General features: G+C 39.8%; 1 protein-coding gene across 1 annotated transcript in view; it reads left to right on the top strand.

Moving 5' to 3' along the window:
- The first annotated feature begins 471 nt into the window (after positions 1-471).
- Positions 472-21,591, top strand: part of KIF5B (kinesin family member 5B) — a 35,019-nt gene continuing 13,899 nt past the window's right edge. The window contains exons 1-13 of the mRNA XM_081882781.1: positions 472-888; positions 8,236-8,323; positions 9,746-9,819; positions 10,850-10,954; positions 11,857-11,905; positions 13,714-13,769; positions 13,853-13,940; positions 15,423-15,547; positions 16,486-16,590; positions 17,359-17,504; positions 19,367-19,515; positions 20,449-20,642; positions 21,312-21,380. Coding sequence (XP_081738907.1) covers positions 763-888; positions 8,236-8,323; positions 9,746-9,819; positions 10,850-10,954; positions 11,857-11,905; positions 13,714-13,769; positions 13,853-13,940; positions 15,423-15,547; positions 16,486-16,590; positions 17,359-17,504; positions 19,367-19,515; positions 20,449-20,642; positions 21,312-21,380 — 1,374 coding nt within the window. The 5' untranslated portion in view covers positions 472-762. The remainder of the gene's footprint in view (positions 889-8,235; positions 8,324-9,745; positions 9,820-10,849; positions 10,955-11,856; positions 11,906-13,713; positions 13,770-13,852; positions 13,941-15,422; positions 15,548-16,485; positions 16,591-17,358; positions 17,505-19,366; positions 19,516-20,448; positions 20,643-21,311; positions 21,381-21,591) is intronic.

The following is a 21,591-nucleotide window of genomic DNA, read 5'->3' as shown; positions in this document are numbered from 1 at the left end:
TTGTTTTATAATCTAGTAACACACAATGCAAAAGCGGTTAGAAAGGGAGCAATCCGAGAAAGAATAACAAGCACGGCCAGCGCAGGATTCAATTTTGTCTGTTTGCTTTGCACCTCCTGCGAACTCTCTTTTTTTATCCGCTACTCAGCGCCTCGTTCCACCTTTCCCTCCTCGAGCCTCACGCGCAGGCGCAATCCCGCTGCCGCCCACCGGCCTCCACCACGTGCGCCTGCGCGCTCGGCCTCTTCGTCGGAAGGCGACGGAAGCTCGCTTCGGCTCGAAAGTCTGTTCTATATATACAGCATAGCGGCTTCTTTTATCGAAAGGGCGGGGTTTGGGGGAGAAGAGGAGCCGTTTCCGCGCGTGCGCACCAAGTCCGAGGCGGGGCGTCGCGCGGCGGAGTGAGCCGGCGGCGTTCTCTGCAGTGGGTGACGTCACCCCCTCGCCCTCGCCCTGCCCGCCCGCCCCGCCTCTGCCCGGAGAAGGGGAGGGCCCGGATTCGCCGGCTGCAGGCGCCGCCATGGCTGCCATATTGGAAAGGAAGTGAGTGCAGGAGGCGGCGGCAGCGGCGGCCCTGGGCGGAGCAGCCCTTCCCCATTCTTCTCGGCCGCGGCGGGTCTCCTCACGGCTGCGACCCGAGAGTCTCCCCGCACCACTGCCAGAGGTAGGCCGGAGGCGGCGGCGGGCGGCTGGAGACGCGGCCGCTTGATAAGGCGTTGAACGCCCGAGAGGAGGAGGAGGAGGAGACGGCTTTGGCCTAAGATGGCGGACCCGGCGGAGTGTAACATCAAAGTGATGTGCCGCTTCAGGCCTCTCAACGACTCTGAGGTGACTCGCGGCGACAAGTACATCGCCAAGTTCCAGGGCGAAGACACCGTCGTCATCGCGGTGAGTGCGAGGGGGGTCGGCCCGCCGGTGAGGAGGGGCCGGAGCCCCCCTGCCGGGTGGTCGGAGGTGGGGTCTCCATGACCCAGCAAACTCTGGAAACCGGGGCGGCGGCGTGAAGCACCTCGGGTGGGGGGGGGAGGAATTGGGTGGGGGGAGGGCGGAAGGAAAGCTGTTGCCGGGGCGCTTGAAGGGAGAAACAGGGTGGGCTCACCCCGGGGTGAGTGAGGGGGCGTGCGAGCCGGTGGTGGAACAGGGGCTGAGGGAGCAGAGGAGGGAAGGGCGTCGAAGTGGGGCTCAGTGAGGACCGAGGGGCGTTTTGAGGGGTCGGGCGTTGGCTGCAGGAGCGCCCCCTCCTCTTCTGCCTCCCTCCCTGCGCCGCGCCAGTGAAATCTGTTGGCCGTGGGGTTTTGAAATGGGGGGAGGGAGCAGTAACCTTCCTAATGTCATAATTCCAGCTGCTGAGTAAGGGAGTTGAGGCGCTCCTAGCGCTCCACACAAAAGCCGCTCCAGTAATGTTGTTGTTTTGTTTCGTGTTTACCCGGGGTGCCGATTCTATTGCATGCATAAAAAAAAAACAGATGCTGTAAAATGCACATTGCAATAGAGAGCAGTGGTGTAGCGGTTTCTCAGCCCCCGCCCTCCATCTCAGGGGGTTTGACACCAGCCGCATAGGAAGATGGTTTTATACCAAGTCAGGCCATTGGTCCATTTTGCTTAGTACTGCCTCAGCTGACTGGCAACGGCTCTCTGGGGCTTCAGGCAGGAGTTTCTCCCAGTCCTACCTGGAGATGCTGGGAGTTGAACTTGAGTCGGTTTGCATGCAGAGCATGTGCTCTGCCACTGAGCCTTTTCCAAAGAAATCAGCTGACAGTTATTTGTACTAAGGTTCTTTTTTTCCACCTTTGCAGTTAACAGGCTGTAAAATATTGAATAATGAACCTTGCATACACTGGGATAGTTGCCAGACTATAAAGCGGTATTAAGCAGGTAGAGTTCAAACACGTTACAGATATGATGCTGGAACTGTACTAATGGTGTCTATGATATTATAGCAATGTCATTTATAATAAAACTTCAGTGCCGCTATGAAAATAGGTGTAGGTGGACAGCTAATAGTTAATAACTAGAACTCTCTGTAAGGTAAGTTTGACCTCCGCAGATCGGAATACAGTACTTCAAAAATCACATGAATGGGTGTTTTACTGAAGGAAGAAAATTGTACATGTTTATATTGGGAAGACAAGCTTTTTAACATAACTGAAATAGTTGTTGATGTTTAAATACTTTGGATAGAAATCAGCACTTTCAAAAAAGTGTTTTCGTCAGAGAGAACAATGACTTGATGAGAAAGAGTTCCATAGGTGAAACTCATGGTATCAGTTTGACAGCACGCATAACAATGTGCACAGCTTTTTTTTGTTTGTTAAGCATTTATTCTACAAGACTGCACTTCCTTTTTTCCCTCAGACAGGTACCTCTTTAAAAATCCTCTCTGATCTTCAGCATGATGTCACACTAAGTCTAGAGTCCCATTTTAAAACTGACTTGATAAAAGCTTTTTTGTAGTGCTGTAGATTGTTTTGGTTTCAAAGCCCCACCCATCAGACATCTGAAAAACTAGCATGCAGCTCAAGCAACTAACTTGGTAAAACAAGTTATTGAACTGCAATATTAAATTTACTTTTCAAAACCTTAAAAGATGCTGGGCATTAATGTTTGTTTATCTTGATAAATTAAGCTTGGACTTAGAAAATGGTCAGCATGCTGTTGACATTAGAACAGACTAACGTGTTAGTAATTGGGTCGTGTGTGTATGTATATTTGGGTCACTAAATGGTCAACAAACTGTGTGGAGGCACACACACATATACAGAGAGCGCGCCATTATTGGCCAATCATGTGTCTTCTTTTACAATCTAGCATTCCTATTTAGAGGGTTTAATAATATCTAACAGATTTTTCTTGTAAAATGAAAAATCTGGTAAAAAAAAAGATTTTAAGGCAGAGATTGAATGGCAATCTGACATGGATACTTTATTTGAGATTCCTGCATTGCAGGGGGGTTGGACTAGATGACCCTCTGGGTCCCTTCCAATTCTACGCTACTGTGATTCTAACATTGTAACAGTGTTGCCAGCAGCACCAAAATATCTGGTCAAATCCCAGATCAGTGATTGACTTCAGGCACTCAGAATCTCACTCTCTGTTGCCCATCTCTAAAACAAGAATTATGGTAATCGTCAATTTGGCTGCTGTGAAGATGAACAATATAGTCTTTAAAGCATATGGCAAGCTTCCAAGAGATTAAACAATACATTGTGTCCTCCCCAATCCTTGGGCATGGAAGAGTAATTTCACCTGGGGTGTTCTTACCCGGATGGGATTCATGATATAGCGTTAAGATGATGAGTGATATGATGAGCAGCAGTTAAAATGCTGTTGATATTAGTGAACAATTAGTGTTTGAGGCCCTGCAACTAGGAATTGTGGTAGGAGTGCAGAGCTTCTGAGATGTGAGCTAGTAAGATACTGCTATACAGTGGTACCTTGGGTTACATATGCTTCAGGTTACATACGCTTCAGGTTACAGACTCCACTAACCCAGAAATATTACTTCTGGTTAAGAACTTTGCTTCAGGATGAGAACAGAAATCACGCAGCGGCGGCGCAGCGGCAGCAGGAGGCCCCATTAGCTAAAGTGGTGCTTCAGGTTAAGAACAGTTTCAGGTTAAGAACGGACCTCTGGAACGAATTAAGTACATAACCAGAGGTACCACTGTAGTGCAAATTCATTCTTATTAGTCTGCTCTCCAATTTTTCCTTGTCTAAAATGTAGTCAGCATTCTGCTGCTAAACATTTTAACTTTCCTGTGTAGAGCCCTGGTTTTGTAAAAGTACTAGGATTGGTAAATTAGGCTCCCAATGCCAGAGCTTAGTTAGGTCTTAAGAATCTGAGCAAACTACAGTTTAGGGATAGTCTTCAAAGGCAGCCCCATGTATAATACATTACAGAAGTCTAATCTGAAAGTTACTAGAGTTTTTATAACTGTGGTAAGCCAGTCTATCCAGGAGGGAATCCAGTTATTGCACTGAAAAACTGAATTAATTGCAACCAGTTTAGCCTCCCATCCTGTAGACTGAATTGGGAACATTTTATCAAAATGGCTGAGAATGAAAACAGTCTGTGTCATTATTTCTGGTAGTGTTTTAAAGCCACAGTGCACATTTATTATTATTTTTAAGCAACTTAGATGGTTTTATTGTTCATTCCATCATTGAGACATTATAAGCTCCTCACAGGCAAAACCTATATAGTTTAGGCCACAGCTTTTCTCACGGCGAGAATATATTTGACTATCATATTAAACCATAGTTTATCAGGACAGTACCTAGTCCCTTCCTGGACTTGTGCAATCTTCTCCCCGCCACCCTACAGCTGGGAGCAGCTGTGTTGAAGCTTTTGCCTTCACTTAACTGCAGATTGTCATGTCCAGTGTTTCAAACAGTGGTTAACAACCATGGGTGATTTTCAACAACCCAACTTCAAGGCATGGGGGTTATGACACAGACCTGGTTTGCATGTCACACTAAACCAAACTATGACTTTGGGTATGTGTGGGCTTCCAAATAGAAAATCATTATCACTTTGCTCTTCAATAGTTGCTATCCTGTTGTGCTGAGCTTAGTCACAACTTGGTTTCGCATATTGTCTGAACCCAGGCATGGGGTCTAGCTCTTCCCAAACTAATCATGAATTAGGTTTGTCTTGTGGCTTAAAACTTACCGTTTGACCAGGAGAATTAAACCTTGAACCTTGGTTCATCTGACAAGGTAAGATAGGCTTATTTATGTTGCATGAAACTTTGGTTTAGTTTGACATCCAGATGCAGCAACAGAATAGTAGTTTGAAATGAGTCCTACTCATAATTAGAAATAGGGAAGCCCAAGTACATGGTAGGCCTTAGTAGGCACAATGAGATCAGGTTTGTGCATGCAAGATGGGTTCTTATTGTCTCCCATCAACAGAAATGCATGGAGAAAAACATCACAGGATGTGCTTATGCCACAAACTAATGCCTTCTCTCGCCTTCTGACTCACTGTCTGCACTTCTTTACTATCTCTTCCAGCAGAGTTTCTGCCCCATCTTTGACATTTGGGTTAGCCGTAGCTGACTCTCTTTTGCTTCCCCCATATTGTCACCTGTCCTTTTTCTTAGTGGCTTAATCCTATTGTCTGTCTTGCTTCCACAGCATTTGTTCTTCAAATGGTGAGTAGGCTGGAGTGACTGGCTACTAGAGGAGGGAGATAGAATGGAAGTAGTAAGCTCAGCTCTGATGGGAGCAGAGTCAGATGGGAGAAACAATATACTTGCTGTTGAGCTTCAAAGTATTCAATGAGCAAGTGAACCAGGGCTAGCGTGAAATATATACTACCTGCCATGGGTGAGCAGTCTATCTTCTAATTGCATATCCGTTTCTCTCAGAGATTTCACTGTCTAATACAAAACTTGACGCATGTCTTAGTCTTCCAGATCTATTTTGCCGTAGGTTTTGCATATCAAATCATGATGCACTTACATACTTGGCTAATAGTTTTCACACTGGCTTTAACGAAAGCTACCATATGTTTATAGTACTTATCTTAGCAATGAGGGATTATTTAATGCCTTAATAGTATTAAATAATAATTCAGGGTATATTTGATGGACTTTGAAATTTACATCATTTGTAAACCTTACTGGACAACATGAATTAAAAGTACATTTTAAGTAGGTTTAAAAAGGCAGGATACTGTAGCATATTCCAAAAAAAATGGTTGAAACTCTTGGACAGATATTCTTACTGCTTTCTCTGGCACTTTGTTTACAAACATTTAGGCATGTTTTGCATTCAGATCAACTTCTTGACATATTAAAAGAAGGTGACTTAAATGGTCCCTTCCTGGGCAGCACAAAGAAAAAAAAGATTTGTAAATTTGTATACTTGGTGTTGGAGAATTCCTCTATATTCTAAAACTTGGTGTGTTACAGCTTTGCATGATTATGAAAAAGATTTGTGGTGATACACACACATAGATGGATACAGCTGCAAAAACTCAACAAGATGCTCAAATGAAAGGAAAACCAAAAGTCTGTTACCATTATCTTCTTCCTTTTCAATTTTAAGAAATAAATATGGAGCGATGGGTCAGAATGAAATCAAATCAAAAGCCATCATCAACAACAAAAATAATTAATTGGTTTGGGAAGGGAGGAGCCTGAAACAGGTCTAGGGCAGGCTTCTGTTTTTAAGCATGCTTGTGTTGGGATGGGAAAACATAGGGGTTGGTTCAATATTTATATGCAGCTGTAATGATGTATGTTGAACTATACATGGAGATTACATTGCTTCTTATACCAGTATCTACTTTAGAGCAAAGAACAAACATACTAAGAAAACAAAATGGCATAAAGCATCTGCTCCAGCTATTATTTCGAATTAGTCAGGATTAACACTTCTGTGGATCCAAATAGCACTTTTACACAAACAAGCAGTGACAAAGTCAGAATTTATTAGCATGTGATCAGATATTTGCTGACAAAAGGATTATAGTTACTTTTGGTTACATGGAATTCAATACAAAAAATAAAGGCCCAAGTGGGCTGTAGTTTACCTACGCTCACATGGCTCTTTGTGTGAACTTGTCCCTTCCTTAGGTTTGGATAAAGTCGAGTACCATTTGTTTACTTACCTGGCAGGGGCATACACATTTGGCTGGCCTTGGTATCGCAACATTGTTTTGGTTGCCATTCTCAACCATTGCAATACTGTTAACTGTATTTGTGGGGCCTTGATAGCCACAATTGCAATCAACAATCTGGGAATGGCTGCAAAAAAAGAAGCAAACCAGATCTAAACACTTGTTTTGTATATTCAGTGAGTGTAATGGCTGTGAAGTGGATGAAGGCTGCTGCAGATAGGATCTACCGATTTGTTGTGACTACTCATTCCATCAGAACAGAGGCCTACTGTGAAGACTGTGCGTTGATCAGTGTGCACTCATCTACACACACAAAACAAATTCACACACAGGTGTCTTCCAACCCCCCCCCCCCCAAAAAAACCTATGTACTCTTTTGATTATAAATCTACAGTGGTACCTCGGGTTACATACGCTTCAGGTTACACACTCCGCTAACCCAGAAACAGTGCTGCAGGTTAAGAACTTTGCTTCAGGATGACAACAGAAATCGTGCTCTGGTGGCGCGGCGGCAGAAGGAGGCCCCAGTAGCTAAAGTGGTGCTTCAGGTTGAGAACAGTTTCAGGTTAAGTACGGACCTCCGGAACGAATTAAGTACTTAACCAGAGGTACCACTGTATAAGGACCATAACTCAGTGGTAGAGCTGCTGCTAGTCTTTGTAGATAGTTACTGAGCTGGATGACCAATGCTCTAATTTGGTATAAGACATCTTACTATGTTCCATATTCATAGATGTTGGCTTTCTCCAGCAATTGTAGAGTGGCAGGTATCCAGACATGTAAATAGCATAACTTTGTGGTGACAGGGTTTTAACTGACTTAACAGTAGACTGTATTTGATAGTAATGCATAGTAAAATATATATTAATGGAAAGGATTTTGAATCAACATTGCTGTTTATAGCTGTTTCCCTTGTCATGGTTCAGTTTGTCAAAGTATTCCTCTTCTGTAACAATATAAAAATGCAAGATGTGATTCCATTTTTAACCTGTCATGGTTAAAACTTTTTTTCAGACTTAAGTTGTGAAATTCTACTTCATCAGCTTTCTCCCTTATGTTATCAAAGCCCCATTGAATTCAATGAGATTTACTTTTGAGTAGATTTAGCAGGGATTGTGTGATATACCTTTGAGGCTTATTTTCAGGCCATTTATTTGCTTGAAATTCAGCCTCTAAATGTTTTGAGTGTGATCCAGCCAAATTTCAGTACTTAATAATATTACTGTTATGACTAAGGAGTGTTAACAATTGCTTAAAAAAAAAATGAAATCAGTGGGTCCTGACTTGGCTGGATTGTTCTTAATGCCACTCCCCCTCGGCAATACTTTTATTTTTATTCTTAAAAGGGATTCCTGCCTCATCAGTTAGGGAATCTGTTTCCACACTTCACAGTCTTTTAGTAACTGTGTTTAGTATCTCTGTTTAGTAACAAAAAAAAATACCATTCAATATTTGAACAGGAGGGTATTTCAAGAATATAGCTTCATTTTTTCTGCAGCTCTTATAGGGATATGAAAGGGCACAAAGCTAAAAGTGGAGATGTAAAGATCTGGTCTCTTTAATTTCTAACTTTGATTTTTATAGTTCTATTTTTGTATATTTTTCAGTCCAAGCCTTATGCATTTGACCGCGTGTTCCAGTCACACACATCACAGGAGCAAGTATATAATGACTGTGCAAAAAAGATTGTCAAAGGTAAGAGGAGACTTCTTAATAAATGAATCGCAAATGGGGTTGTTGGGCATAATGTAATTAATCTTGTATTTCCACCAAACATGCATTTGAGGTACTAATTAAAATGTAGACAGGAAGATATTTATACAGTTCAGGTTAAAGAATGACATTGGTTCTTAAATCTCTGGCATTCTTCAGGCTTCATCCCCCCGCCCCCCCCCCCCGTCTGTTCTGTTTTGATTATTGTGCTGAAAATCTTGTGAACGTTGTGTGGGCTGAGGAATTGAACAGGTAGTAAGACAGATTGGCCTTCTGTCCCTATATCGGCTGAAAGTATAGGTATGCAAGATCTAGGGCTACCTTGCTACATCTGGATATATCTGCTTATGGGACTGTGATATTGGCAACACATATAATTGTAAGATGTCTTTAGTCTTCCCAGGTGTGAACATTGTATTGTGAGGAGCAAGTATAAGTTCAGGCTCTTTACTGGTTACCTTGTTTTGGAGCTTTAGATAGGACAATAGCTGATTCCCACCATCTGCTCGTTCCTGCTACCTGTGCATTTGATACCCTGAATTTATACAACTGCCTATTAGCTGTTGACATTGTATCTGTCTCAAGAGACAGTGGAGTGCATTTCCGGGGATGAAGTCAAACCCTTGGAAAATTGCAGCGCCTGCTGTGGCTGCAGAGATCAGTATTTCGTAACTGCTGCCTACTGCGTTGTTTTTGCTGTATTAGAAGCACTGAAGTGACCTCTCTGGGACACAAGCCTGGGCAGTGTTTATGGGGGTCTAGGGCTGCATAAACAGCAAGACCCACCCCCTTTTTGGCCCTGCTGATGTGGTCCAGAGGAAAGCAGAACAATACATTTGGCACCAGCTTGGCTGCAGGAGTGGTCAAAAGGAGGTGTGCAATACGCCATCCAGCTGTCTTAGGGACTCCACTCTGGAGTTGTGTAGGGTTTGCTCCTTAGCCTTTTCTTCTCCTAAAGATGTCCCACAAGACAGCAGGTACAGAATTTTCCTCTGGGTTTACACCTGAAGCCTTTCTCATGAATCAGTATAGCTGCAAGCCTGTTAGCTGTAGTTGACAGGGAATTGCATGCAGATGAATCTTTGGATTAGCGGAGATGTAGTGGAGTTGTCCAAATATGTCCAGCATGGAAACCATGCGGCTGCCTCAGGAGAGCATCCCCTTGCCCAACTGCAAAATGCAGTGGGCTGCCGAAGGAGGGATGGAATTCTGTCCCTCTTTCAGCCTCATGTTATGAGACTTGTTTACAAGGCTTCACCAGATGCAAGGTTACTTTATGGCATGCTGCATACTAAGTACTTGTTAGCAAAATTTGTTCAAATACTTTTGGAAGATAGCATCTGTTTCAGGGTGGTTCACATGAGTTGTGGATATATCATTAGTATGCATTTTCTTTCACCCTAGATGTACTTGAGGGATACAATGGTACAATATTTGCTTATGGGCAAACATCATCTGGGAAAACTCACACTATGGAGGTAAGATATTGTGGTCATGCATACTTGGGACTCATTTCTCTAAACATATCTAAACCCTGTTTCCATATTAGGAAGTAAAGCCTCCAGGTGTGGGGAGAAAATCAAAGTTAGCTGACAAGTTCTGCTATATGTGATATATTTTAAAATGGAAGATTTTTCTCCAATAAAAGCTTTTTTTAAGTTAATGCAAAAAATGTGTAGACCTAACAGAATATAACACAGATGTCATTGGCTCATATACATATATACAAGATAACATATGTCCTAAGTAGACTCCAACAATTATCCTTCCAGCATCAGGTGATTGCCTCCTTGTGCTTATTGTCATTGATAACAAATTGGCTACAATGACACGCATGGGATTTTTTTCTCCCAACAAGTATTTAGCGTATTGAGCTGGTAGTCAGGGCAGTAAAGTGAGAATCATTTGCTGATGAGTTTTATCATAAAAATCACTTTCTGGTTGTTAAAAGACAACCTAGGAGAGGAGGATAGCAGTGTAACTACCTCAAAACAGTTCAGAAGGCAACACATTAAATGTGGCCTGAGTCAACAGCTTAGGATAGTTAACTGCTCATTTTAGGATCTTACAAAAAGAATGATAACTGCAAATCAGTTTATTCCAATATATGGTCTGTCTCACCCAAGGTTTAGCATATTACCTAATGTATTTTTGGATATAAGTATAACTTAACTCAATAGAACTTACTCCTGAGTAAACATACTTGGGATTGGGCTGTAAGTCCTATTGCAGTGTGTGATTTAACAGTTCTCTCCTCACAATTGAAAACTTTGGAACATACTTAACTAAATTTGTTTGGATTATTTATTTATTTCATAAGAATATCTACTCTGCTTGATTGTAAAAAACCTCAAAGTGGTTTCACCCTTATATGTTTAGACAATTAATTAGTTATAAAGGCATTTCCTAAAGGCTTTCTGATTGGTGTTCTAAAAATCTGTAACGTATGTGGTCTTTGTTTTCTTTCTTTCTTTCTTTCTTTCTTTCTTTCTTTCTTTCTAAATCCAGGGGAAGCTACATGATGTGGATGGAATGGGGATTATTCCAAGGATTGTGCAAGATATTTTTAATTATATTTATTCCATGGATGAGAATTTGGAGTTTCATATTAAGGTAAGTTTCTTTTTAAATTATGCATATGTCAAATTCAAGACAACAGAATTCTAAGTATTCTAAGAGATACACAATTTCCATCTGGTTTGGAGATCCCAAGACAGTTTAGGTTGAAAGTATGATTTTAAACTATAATTAACCAAAGTATAATAAACCACTAAAAATATCCTAAAATATCACGAACCATCGCTTGTTCTCTATTTAAAAGAATTGGTTTAATAAGATTAAATGGTACAATAATTTCTATATTATGTAGTATTATGTGTCAGCACTTTCTACATTTATTTTCTTTCAAAATCTAGTATGGGAATAGAACATTGTAGTTTGCTAGAAAAGCTCTTGCAAAGGTTGTGCAAAATGAAATAGATTATAGTTGGGAATCTGTGGTTAAGGCATATTGTTTGGGTATGATAAAAAGGTAAAGGTAAAGGTACCCCTGCCCGTTCGGGCCAAATAGTCATTCCTTGTGGGATTAAAACAGATCATTTTCACAGATGTTTCGGCATGGTTGATCATCAACATTATAGACTTTCATAGTGTTCTTTTAGATATAAATACTTAAAATTCTGCAAAGTGCCATTGTGTAGAATGGTATTTCTTCAGCTGCAAGTGTGAAGCTTTGTATCTTAGTTATATTTGGGGCTGTTAGTGATCTCTTTAGACACATCACTAGACTTGTATGTTAACTGTATGATGTGTGCAAATGTTATTCAAAAATTTAATGCCTGATAGTTTACTATAGAGATATATTTGTTGAAGCTTAAAGATCCTTTCTATGGTATTGGTGTACTAGTTTTCAGTTACAATAATTCTCAAAGTGGTTCACAAGAATAACATCAGATCTCTAAATGGATTGCATTGCCCTTCCAATGATAGATCTTTCCCCCCTTATATTTTTTCAGGTGTCATATTTTGAAATTTATCTGGATAAAATAAGGGACCTTTTGGATGGTGAGTGCATTTTTTTTTCCTTTGAAAGATAATAGGAGCAGTATGAGTTGCAAGCAAGGTGTAATGAAACTTGGATCTTGCACCTGTCTTCTGAACCAAAAGTTAGAATGGGAAGCATAATCAGTTGGATTTCTGTCTCAGCTGTATGTACACAAAAACAGATTTAAGTGGGCAACGGAGGATAAGAACCAGAATAATGAAGGCACTAATTTGAGGGAGTTTTTGAGGATTAAGAAAGACTTAAGTGATGTTGGGCCCACAAAGCAAATAAAACATGAAGACAAAAGGGTAGAATAATTAGAGGATATAAATTAGGGAAATAAAACTTCAGGCTGTAAACCAGAAGGAAGTTATTCTCTCCATGATTTTCGGCAGATTGCCTAGAGGCTAAGTATTATTGGGATATTTGATGTATATTGTACAGTGATAAATATAGAGGACTGGCTGTGGAAGATAATGGTATAGTAAAATTAGTTTTAGTAAATAGCAGTTTATTTTATGCCTCTTGGATGTTACATAAGTCTATAGCATCTGTATTGGTTTAGTAATTCAAATTTCTGAAAAGATTGCTTGAAGGCCTTTTATAGCTTACTGTTGCAACCCTTATGTAGGACACACTTGCATGTATATAATGGGTCAGAACTTTTCTAACATTACAGGTGGTTTATGTCTGGTTTAAAAGGTGGTCAGCATACATAAGTGATCAGAATTATACATCTCACCCAGGGTTACTAGTTTTTGTTTAGTGCAAGGAACTATCTGTAATTATAATGATATAAGTAAAATGTGTTATCTATTAAACTGTGTTAGAGTATTGATGTTGTACAAGCACACACTTGGGTAAAATTATTTTACCATATATATAACAACTTTATTTTTTATGATTAACCAGAAAATAGAACTTGGTGTTGTCATAGGAAGCTCAATATAAACAGCTTAAAAGGTTGCAGTAGTGCAAAAGGTGAATTCAGAATGGAAAAGTATTACAAAGCAGACTATGTGTAAATGACAGATACAATGCTATCATAAAAATCCATGATGCAATCATATTTTCAATAGGACAGTTCTGGTCACTTCATGTCAAAAAGCAGTGGTGAACTTTGGGCTTTCAAATTTGAGCAATGTCCTGTTCAATACCAAAATTTGGCACCATCCCTCGCCTTCTGTCTTGTGTCATTGTTGCAGCGCCCCCTGTGGCGCACTCTCAGCTCAGCGCCCAGTGCGGACAAACCGATCACACTCCCCTAAATCCGCTTCTGCAGAAAGGCTCATTGTGTGGAATCTATTCCTCTATGGAATGTCTGCCTTGAAAGGAAAGACTAAAAACTTCCTGCCTTAGCTGGGTGGAGGGTGAGAGCTAAGGAACAACAAAGTCTAGACAGTGATAAAATCCAAGGAGAATGTAAATGGATAAATGTTGCTGCATAACAGTAGAAGTTAAGAATTGCCAAGTGGAGCTGGCTGGCAATAGGTTTGTTACAGATAAAATGAATTATTACTTCATGTGACTCAATTGCCCTATGACATTATTTCCACAGTACATAGTGATGACCACTTAGCCTGGTTTAAAACAGGCCTATGCAAATTCATAGGTCAATCAACAGCTGTTAATGAGGATTGCTAATTGAGACCTCCAGGTTGCAAGGAAGTGCTTGCTGAGTATCATTGCTGAGGAATAATGGGAGATGGCCATTGTGATCATGCTATATTTGTGAGCTTTCTGTGCTTAAAAGAATAGCAAGTTTTATTTATTTGTTCATTCTGTAGCTTCTGACGAGGGTAACTCTCAATGCTTTTTTTTCTTTCAGTCTCTAAGACCAATCTTTCTGTGCATGAGGACAAAAACAGAGTACCTTATGTGAAGGTGAGTATAAAGATTACACAAGTATGTTGGCCTCCTTTACAAATCTTGTATATGTTATTTACCTTACGTTCATGTTTTCACAGGGCTGCACTGAACGTTTTGTATGTAGTCCAGATGAAGTTATGGATACTATAGATGAAGGAAAATCAAATAGACATGTAGCAGTTACAAGTAAGTAGTTTACTTTGTAAGAATTTAAAAAAATAAGAGCATCTCATGTTATCCTATTAACAAATTGCCAGTTCTTGTTCTGGGCATATAACTATAAAATTGTAAGTACTTACAATATCAGTGAACTGGGTATTCAGTTTGCTTCAAAATGGTTCCTTTCCCCCTTGGTGTTCTCCCTTGGGCATTGGAGATCTCCGAAGTGTGTTCAGTTCTTCCAATTGCTTGGCAAGGCAGGAAATGCTGTGACTTCAGGAGAAGCTGTAACTCTTCTCTTCCTGTTGGAGCTTCTGTTCACTTCCTGCCTTTGCTCAGAATGCCTACTTGAATACCTGTCTTCAGGATCCTTTTCACATATCTTTGGCATGTGCCAATTCTAATTCTTCCATTATTTTCTCCTCTTCATTTTCTTCAGTGCCTTTCTTCAGATATTAACATTTTTTTTAAAAAAATCCTTACTCCAAACTTTGAGTTTTCCTCCTCCATTTAGTGCTTATTCACTATTTTCCTCTAGACCTCTTTCCTACTACCCCCAACCCCAGTTGCTATGGCCAACAGAAGGGAACGACTAAATGGGCCAACAGCGAATGGACAAAACCTCTGCAGGCTGTCTGTAATGTAAAGCAGCACTCAGCGATTGCGTCAGCATTGGCCGTGCCTCCCCCTGTGGTAGCGCTACCAGCCTCCATGGAATTCTCAGAGCCCCTAAGTGACCACGGACTGTGACAAAATTCCCCAGCTGATGAGAGGGATTTATGTTTTCATCAAGCTGCTTGGGGATGGAAGTATATTGGCAATGATACTCACAAAATCCAGTCTCCTCAGCTTGCTTATAGGCTCTTTCTTTCCTGGCTGATGAATGCCATTCTATCAATAAATTAAGAGAACTTTGAAAGAAGCTTTTGAGAGAAGGGGTGCCTCTTAGCAGGGAAAGAAGGGGACTTTGACTCTATTGTACTCCTTTTGACCTGTGGCCAGCATCTCAGGTGGCAAGCTCTGTGACTAAAAAATGAGAAGACCTTTCAAGTCAAATGTGGCACCTGGATGGAGAAAATGCTGGTGTGTGCTGGATGTGGACATACATGTTCTACAGTAAATTATCACTGGTTTAATTTTCTGTCTAGAGCAACTATTCTGCCAACAATTGTTGAAAATTCATGGTCCAAGACAGGAAAGAGATTGGAGCACCTTTGGATACCAGCTTGGAGATAGCAGCTACCTTTCACACTTCTTCTGAAATGAAATAAGCTTAGCCCAGTTCCTTTTTCTACTGTCATAAGGATTAATCAGTGTGGCTGTATAAAAGCAACTGCATAATTTCATGTACTAGGCAGATCACTGTGGCAGATCAGTGTGGACATGTAATTTGTTGCTATAGGTTTAACAATTGGCTTCTTCCCCTTTGTTTATTAAGCACTTGGAATGCACAAACAGGTGAGGTTTGTTGCCAGAATGCATACTTACACAACTCTAATTTTGTTACAGACATGAATGAGCATAGCTCTCGAAGCCATAGCATCTTTCTCATTAATGTAAAGCAAGAAAATACTCAAACAGAACAGAAATTGAGTGGAAAGCTTTACCTTGTAGACTTGGCAGGTAGTGAAAAGGTAATAATACATTTATATTTTGAAGATGATTGAACAGAGTGTGTAATTGAAATAAATTGTGTTCCCAGTTTCAATATTTGATCTTACCACATGCCCTAGTCTGCTACTGCTTCTGGAGTAAGGTGGTCATATTGAATTGGATTCAGGCTAACTTAGTTCCCTTTGAAATCAACGAGACTCAAGTTCAGCTAACTTAATATTCTTCCAGCTAAAATGTAAATATATTTACATCCCTTTACCAGTTTGTGAAGGCAAGACATTTTTGCTTGACATCTGGGAAGTATTGTGTTTTCCATCTATTCCTTTTACAACAGAATGTTTAGAATTGTGTAATGCCTTGGTAGCTATAATAAATGAACTTCCATTATCAACCATGGAAGTTGAGGAATACAGTGATAAATCCAGAGAATCTATACCAGTGAAAATGCAGAAGGAGCAGTATTGGTGATCTATTCATATTTATATTGAACAAGAGAGTGAGTGTAATTGATTGTCATCTTGCAGTTCCTATTTCCCTCTGCAGATTGTTTAGTGGTAGAGTCCTATAGTCATAATAATTTAACAGAGACCTTAGCAGCTGCAGCTATTTCATGGGGAGACTGCATATTATATTCTTACATGGGTTCAGTAGTATAAATTAAAATGTCTGCAAGAGTCTGACAATTGCTTTCACATACAAGAATGCTGGTACCCAGGGATTTATTTATTTTTTTACAATTTCATGAAAATCCATTTATTTTCAATCTACTAACTAAGTATAATTTTTCTATCATTTGGAATGCATGAAATAGCTTGGCAGGGAGAGCAGGTTGAGGGGATTCAGTGGGAAGGGGTATAAGGAAAGTCCATTACATAGTGTGGAGGCTTCTTTGAACCAAGGCAGGGGGTTGTAAAATTTATTTGTTTAAACTTTCTTACAACTGCCTACATTATTGCAGGTTAGTAAAACAGGAGCGGAAGGTGCTGTGCTAGATGAAGCTAAGAACATCAACAAGTCTTTATCGGCTCTTGGAAATGTCATTTCTGCTTTAGCTGAAAACAGTGTAAGTGTATTTCTATTCTGAAAACATTTGATGAAATTACTCATCAGGGGATGAGCACAATACATATCTGAAGAAGTTTAGCAGATTAAGTGTTCAGTGATTTTGTAGTTGTCAAATACACAGCAGCATTTATGTGACATGGGCCACATTTGCATGTAATGCTAGGCCATGGTTTAGCACTAAACAGAAGTGTCTGAATGAGTCTGAGCAGTGTGTCAGACTTGGACACTTCCTCCTCCCCTTTGTTCCTTGAAGAAGGCCATCAGGAGGACTTAGCAAAGTTAAGTTTCACTTTTATGGCATTTGAACCATAGATCCTAGTTTCAAAAGTTATGGTTAGTTTAGCAAGCCAGCCTTAGAACCTATGGCTTGAAGTTGGCTTGAAATGAAACCAGGGTTTGCTTTAAACCAGGACCTCTGGCCTGAATTTAAAACTAAACTAGGACCCTTTAAAAATGAAGCTAAACTCTGGTGTTCCACTTTCACAGGGCTTTGAAGAAAAGTGTGTAAGTTCAATGTTTCACTCAAGTAGGCTCGTCCACATAGTGCCAAACCATGGTTTAGTATTACAAGCGAATCAATCATATGTATACTGTATTGACCAAAAATATGCTATATAGAAGTTCAGGCTATCTTGGTTAATGAACATAAAATTATTAGGTACTGCTTTAGCTTTACAAAGCAAAATGCATATGTAGAAGCTTAGTTCATAAAATAGTTCTATAAATCACATTAAGGCCGTCTTTCTTTCTTTTTTGTTATTTGCAGAATTATGTTCCATATCGTGATAGTAAAATGACCAGAATCCTTCAAGATTCACTAGGTGGCAACTGTAGAACCACAATTGTTATTTGCTGCTCTCCATCATCTTATAATGAATCTGAAACAAAATCTACACTGTTGTTTGGTCAAAGGTGAGTAATGAGGTTAAGCCTAACTTCTAGAGCACAGTTCAAAGTGTGAACCCATTGGAAACAAACTGTAGACTGTAGTTCTAGTAAGCTGTTGTTCATGATAATTGTCCATGTGCATGCTATATACATGCAGACATCAATTTATTTGTATGCTGCCTTTCCATATGCTCAAGGTGGCTTAATGTGTGAAAAAATACATAATTACAACATAGCAAAGGTATGCATAATATACATAATAAAACATCAAAATACATAATATTACATAATAAAACATCAAAAAGTGCACAACCAAATTGAACCATTTCCACATAAATAAAAATATCTAAAATAAAGATACAAAAAACAAACATCAGCAACCCATCCCCCACAATCCCCCTCCCCAATACAACACCCCAGCCCAATAATCTTTTCAGCAGCCTCAGCTTTTGTAGCTGAAGTCAGGGGCCCTCCCTCCCAATCCAAGTGTAAAAAGCCAGCAGGTCTTCCCCAGCCGATATGCTATTGAAAGCAAGCAATGCTTTGCTTAATATAAGTCACTATAGAGCTCTACAAATGGATTGATGATGTGCTTTCTGGAATATATTATTGGAGATTGATGCATTATTGCCCTGCAGAGTCATTGTTGACATTGTTTGATTTGCTGAATTGGTGTCTGGACTCATTAATGGTCTGGATGAGCCAACAAACTGCTGTTCAGATTGGGACACTTAGTGGACAGTTCCTCTGTTCAGATGGGTGAAATGTATCATGTTCATGTTGGGGTTACGATCTTCTAGAAGGAGCAGATGTGCAGTTTGGGGTACTCTTGGATCCAACACTGTCTTTGCAGGCACAAGAGGCTTCACTGGCATGGAGTGCTTTCTAATTCTGATCGTCTCTTACTCTTATCTCGACAGTGATAGCATGACTTCAGTTGTTTATGCTTTGGTAACCTCCAGGTTAGACTTCTGCAGTCATTGTGGAACTGTCCTTAAAGATGACTTAAAAATTACAGCCAGTGCAAAAAGGCATGTCTGCTAGATTTTTAACTGGAACAAGAAGATGGGAACATATAGCACTAATTCTGGCCTGACTGCATTGGCTGCCAGTTTGTTTCCAGGCACAGATCAAAATGCTGGCTTTGACCTTTAACTTAGCCTTATATAGTTAAAGGCCACTATGCCTATACAGCCACCTCTCTGCATATGAACCTGCCTGGGCCCTGAGATATCATTTGATGCCATCTCTGTGTGCTACCTCTAAAGCAGGTCCGGAGGATGACTATGAAAGAGTGAATCTTCTCTGTAGTATGGGGAAGGAATAGGCATTCTCTGTTTATGGGGCAGGAATTCCAGGTGGCCTGCTTGGTGTCAAACCTGTCATCATTATGGTACCAGGCAAAAATGTTTTTACTTCCCCTGGAATTTGGGCAGCACCAATGATAGTATTATTATTCAACTTTTGCTTGATTGTAAATTGCTTCAGAATGTTTTTAGTGGGAAACAATACATTACCCCAAACCTAACCTTAAGCTTATTAACAGCTACAATCTTATTCTTATCTGCAGATAAGTTATAGTTGCAGATAACATTTAAGGTTAATGTTTTCTGCTGTATGACTGCCTTGTGCTTCTGTCTCTGCTTGAATCACATGCAAAATGAACTTGGTGTCTAAATGTTTTGTTCTATGGAAAGAAAGTATAGCAGCTGTATCTGAAATTGTGGGTGGGTGGAATATGGATGATAATTTAATTACTTAGAAAAGGTATTTAGGCTGTAGATAAAAGTTTAAATATTCTATACAGAAAAAAATTAATTACCTTGTGAGCTGACTAGTAACCCTGTATTCAGTTAGCATGGCTAACATTTACTTTACCTTTATAGAGCCAAAACTATCAAGAACACAGTGTGTGTCAATGTAGAGCTAACTGCAGAACAATGGAAGAAAAAATATGAAAGGGAAAAGGAGAGAAACAAGACACTTCGCAACACAATACAGTGGCTTGAGAATGAGCTGAATAGATGGCGTAATGGTGAGTTATGTCACAGATCTTCACAACCGTGTTAAGCTATACATTATTATAGTGTGTGGCAGTAAATTCCACTTTTGGTCACTGTACAGCAAATTAATCTAAAGTCTTGGTCGCAAAGCTGGAAAAATCCCAGAACTGTGGGAACTGGAATACTTCAAGATTTTTTCCCAACTTAGTGTTGAGGCTAAATGTTCTTGTGACAATTGATCAGTTTAAAGATCCTTTACATTAAGGACCTTTAAGTTCTAATAACTTTGTATTTCAAAAACTGCATTATTTGTGGGGCTACTCTTGAAAGTGGAACAGAAGCTTTAGCTGGGACAGACGTGGTGACTTGGTCGCTTGTGGAGACAAACACTGTCAGCATATAACACTTTGGCTTGAGGGGACTGTTTTGGCTTGATTTGCACTGGCTGTCATGTCACTCTGCTACCAGGACAAGTTTAAGGTTCTGTTACTAACATATGTCTCCTGCACATTCCAAACTTCCCAGAAGCCCACTCCACAGTGTGGAGCTAGTCTATGGCTGCTCCTGTTCCATAGAATTACAATTCTGTCAAGGTACAACAGGTGTCCACTATCTGTACTTTCCCAAAACAGCCAAAGACATTTGTGTTACAACAGGCTTAATAGGTTGTTGCTATGAGTATCAATTTTGTATCGTATTAGCTTTGTTTTGAAAGTATCGGCTACTTTTTGCTGTTTTTATTGTACACTGTTTTGATACAATTAGGTAGACTAGTGTTTAATAAAATCATCATATCTATTGATAATATCAGAGCTGCAGTATTCAACCCAGTGGACTTGTATTTTGTGTCCAAATAGCAATTTTCAATGAAATTCTCATGCTATCTAAGGTGACTTAATATTGACTTAGTTTGCAAAGATATTTCAAACAAGAGTGATGATGCATTTGGTAATTTTGTTTTAAAGGAGAGACTGTGCCTGTTGATGAGCAGTTTGACAAAGAAAAGGCTAACTTGGAAGCATTTGCAGTGGATAAGGATATTACTGTTACTAATGAAACTCCAACTGCTACTATTGGAGTGATTGGCAACTTTACTGATGCTGAAAGGAGAAAGTGTGAGGAAGAAATAGCTAAATTATACAAACAGCTAGATGACAAGGTATGTCTTTAAATTTTAATGTACTTTAAACTAAGAACTGCCAAATTGTTTCATTAATGTAATTGAGCAGATAGCTATTTCTCTTTGTCAAGAGTAAATTGCCAGCTTAAGATCTGAAAATGATAGTGCAATCCTGTATATGTCTACTTGGCAGTAAGCCCTATTGAGTTCAGAGGGATTTGCTGCCAGGCAGCTGTATTTAAGATTGTAACCTAACTGTATTTTAGCACTTCATTGTTAAACATGATCATGTAGAGAGAACATGAAAATTGTATGCTAAGGATACAGTAAGTTGGTATAAAAAATGACAGTGGCTAAAAGTTAATGAATTGAAAATAAATTTGTCCTCCTTATGGAAAAGTTTTTACCCTCCCAGGTTATTTTGGCCATACCCAATCTTTGGGCACATACAGTAGCATTCTTGACTCCTGTGGTTTTCTGTTGGTTACAAAACAAAACTTCCTTGCCATATCAATCAGTTCAGTTTGAAAAGGGGATTGCCATTTGGCATGAAGTGATGCTCAAAGACCTCTCGTGCTGAATTATTCACAAAGTGTTTTGGATCTTGACTGTTCTCCCTAAATTTTGTGGCAGGATCAACCCATAACAATCTGTGACACTTTTACTGAATTCTAGAGTGAGCACATTTTTATTTCTTTAAAAATTCAGGATGAAGAAATTAATCAGCAGAGCCAATTGGTAGAAAAGCTAAAAACACAGATGTTGGATCAGGAAGAGGTGAGTTTTGATCTTTTAGTTAATTCTGCATATTGCAAGAATACAGAGCAAAAAAAGTGCAATGTATATAAGTGACATTAAATTAATAGTATATAAGTTAGCATTGCTCTTAGGAATAATACTGTTACTGAAGTACAAAAAAGTAACTGCTACACTTCAGAAAGTTATGCCATCCTGAGATCAGGCTACTGATTTCAAAGGGGCTTCTGTT

This window comes from Podarcis melisellensis (genome assembly GCF_964234715.1).
Source record: "Podarcis melisellensis genome assembly, chromosome: 12".
In the NCBI taxonomy this organism is placed as follows: domain Eukaryota; kingdom Metazoa; phylum Chordata; class Lepidosauria; order Squamata; family Lacertidae; genus Podarcis; species Podarcis melisellensis.
Note: the sequence above shows the minus strand (reverse complement) of the source record. Positions and strands in the feature narration are given on the sequence as shown.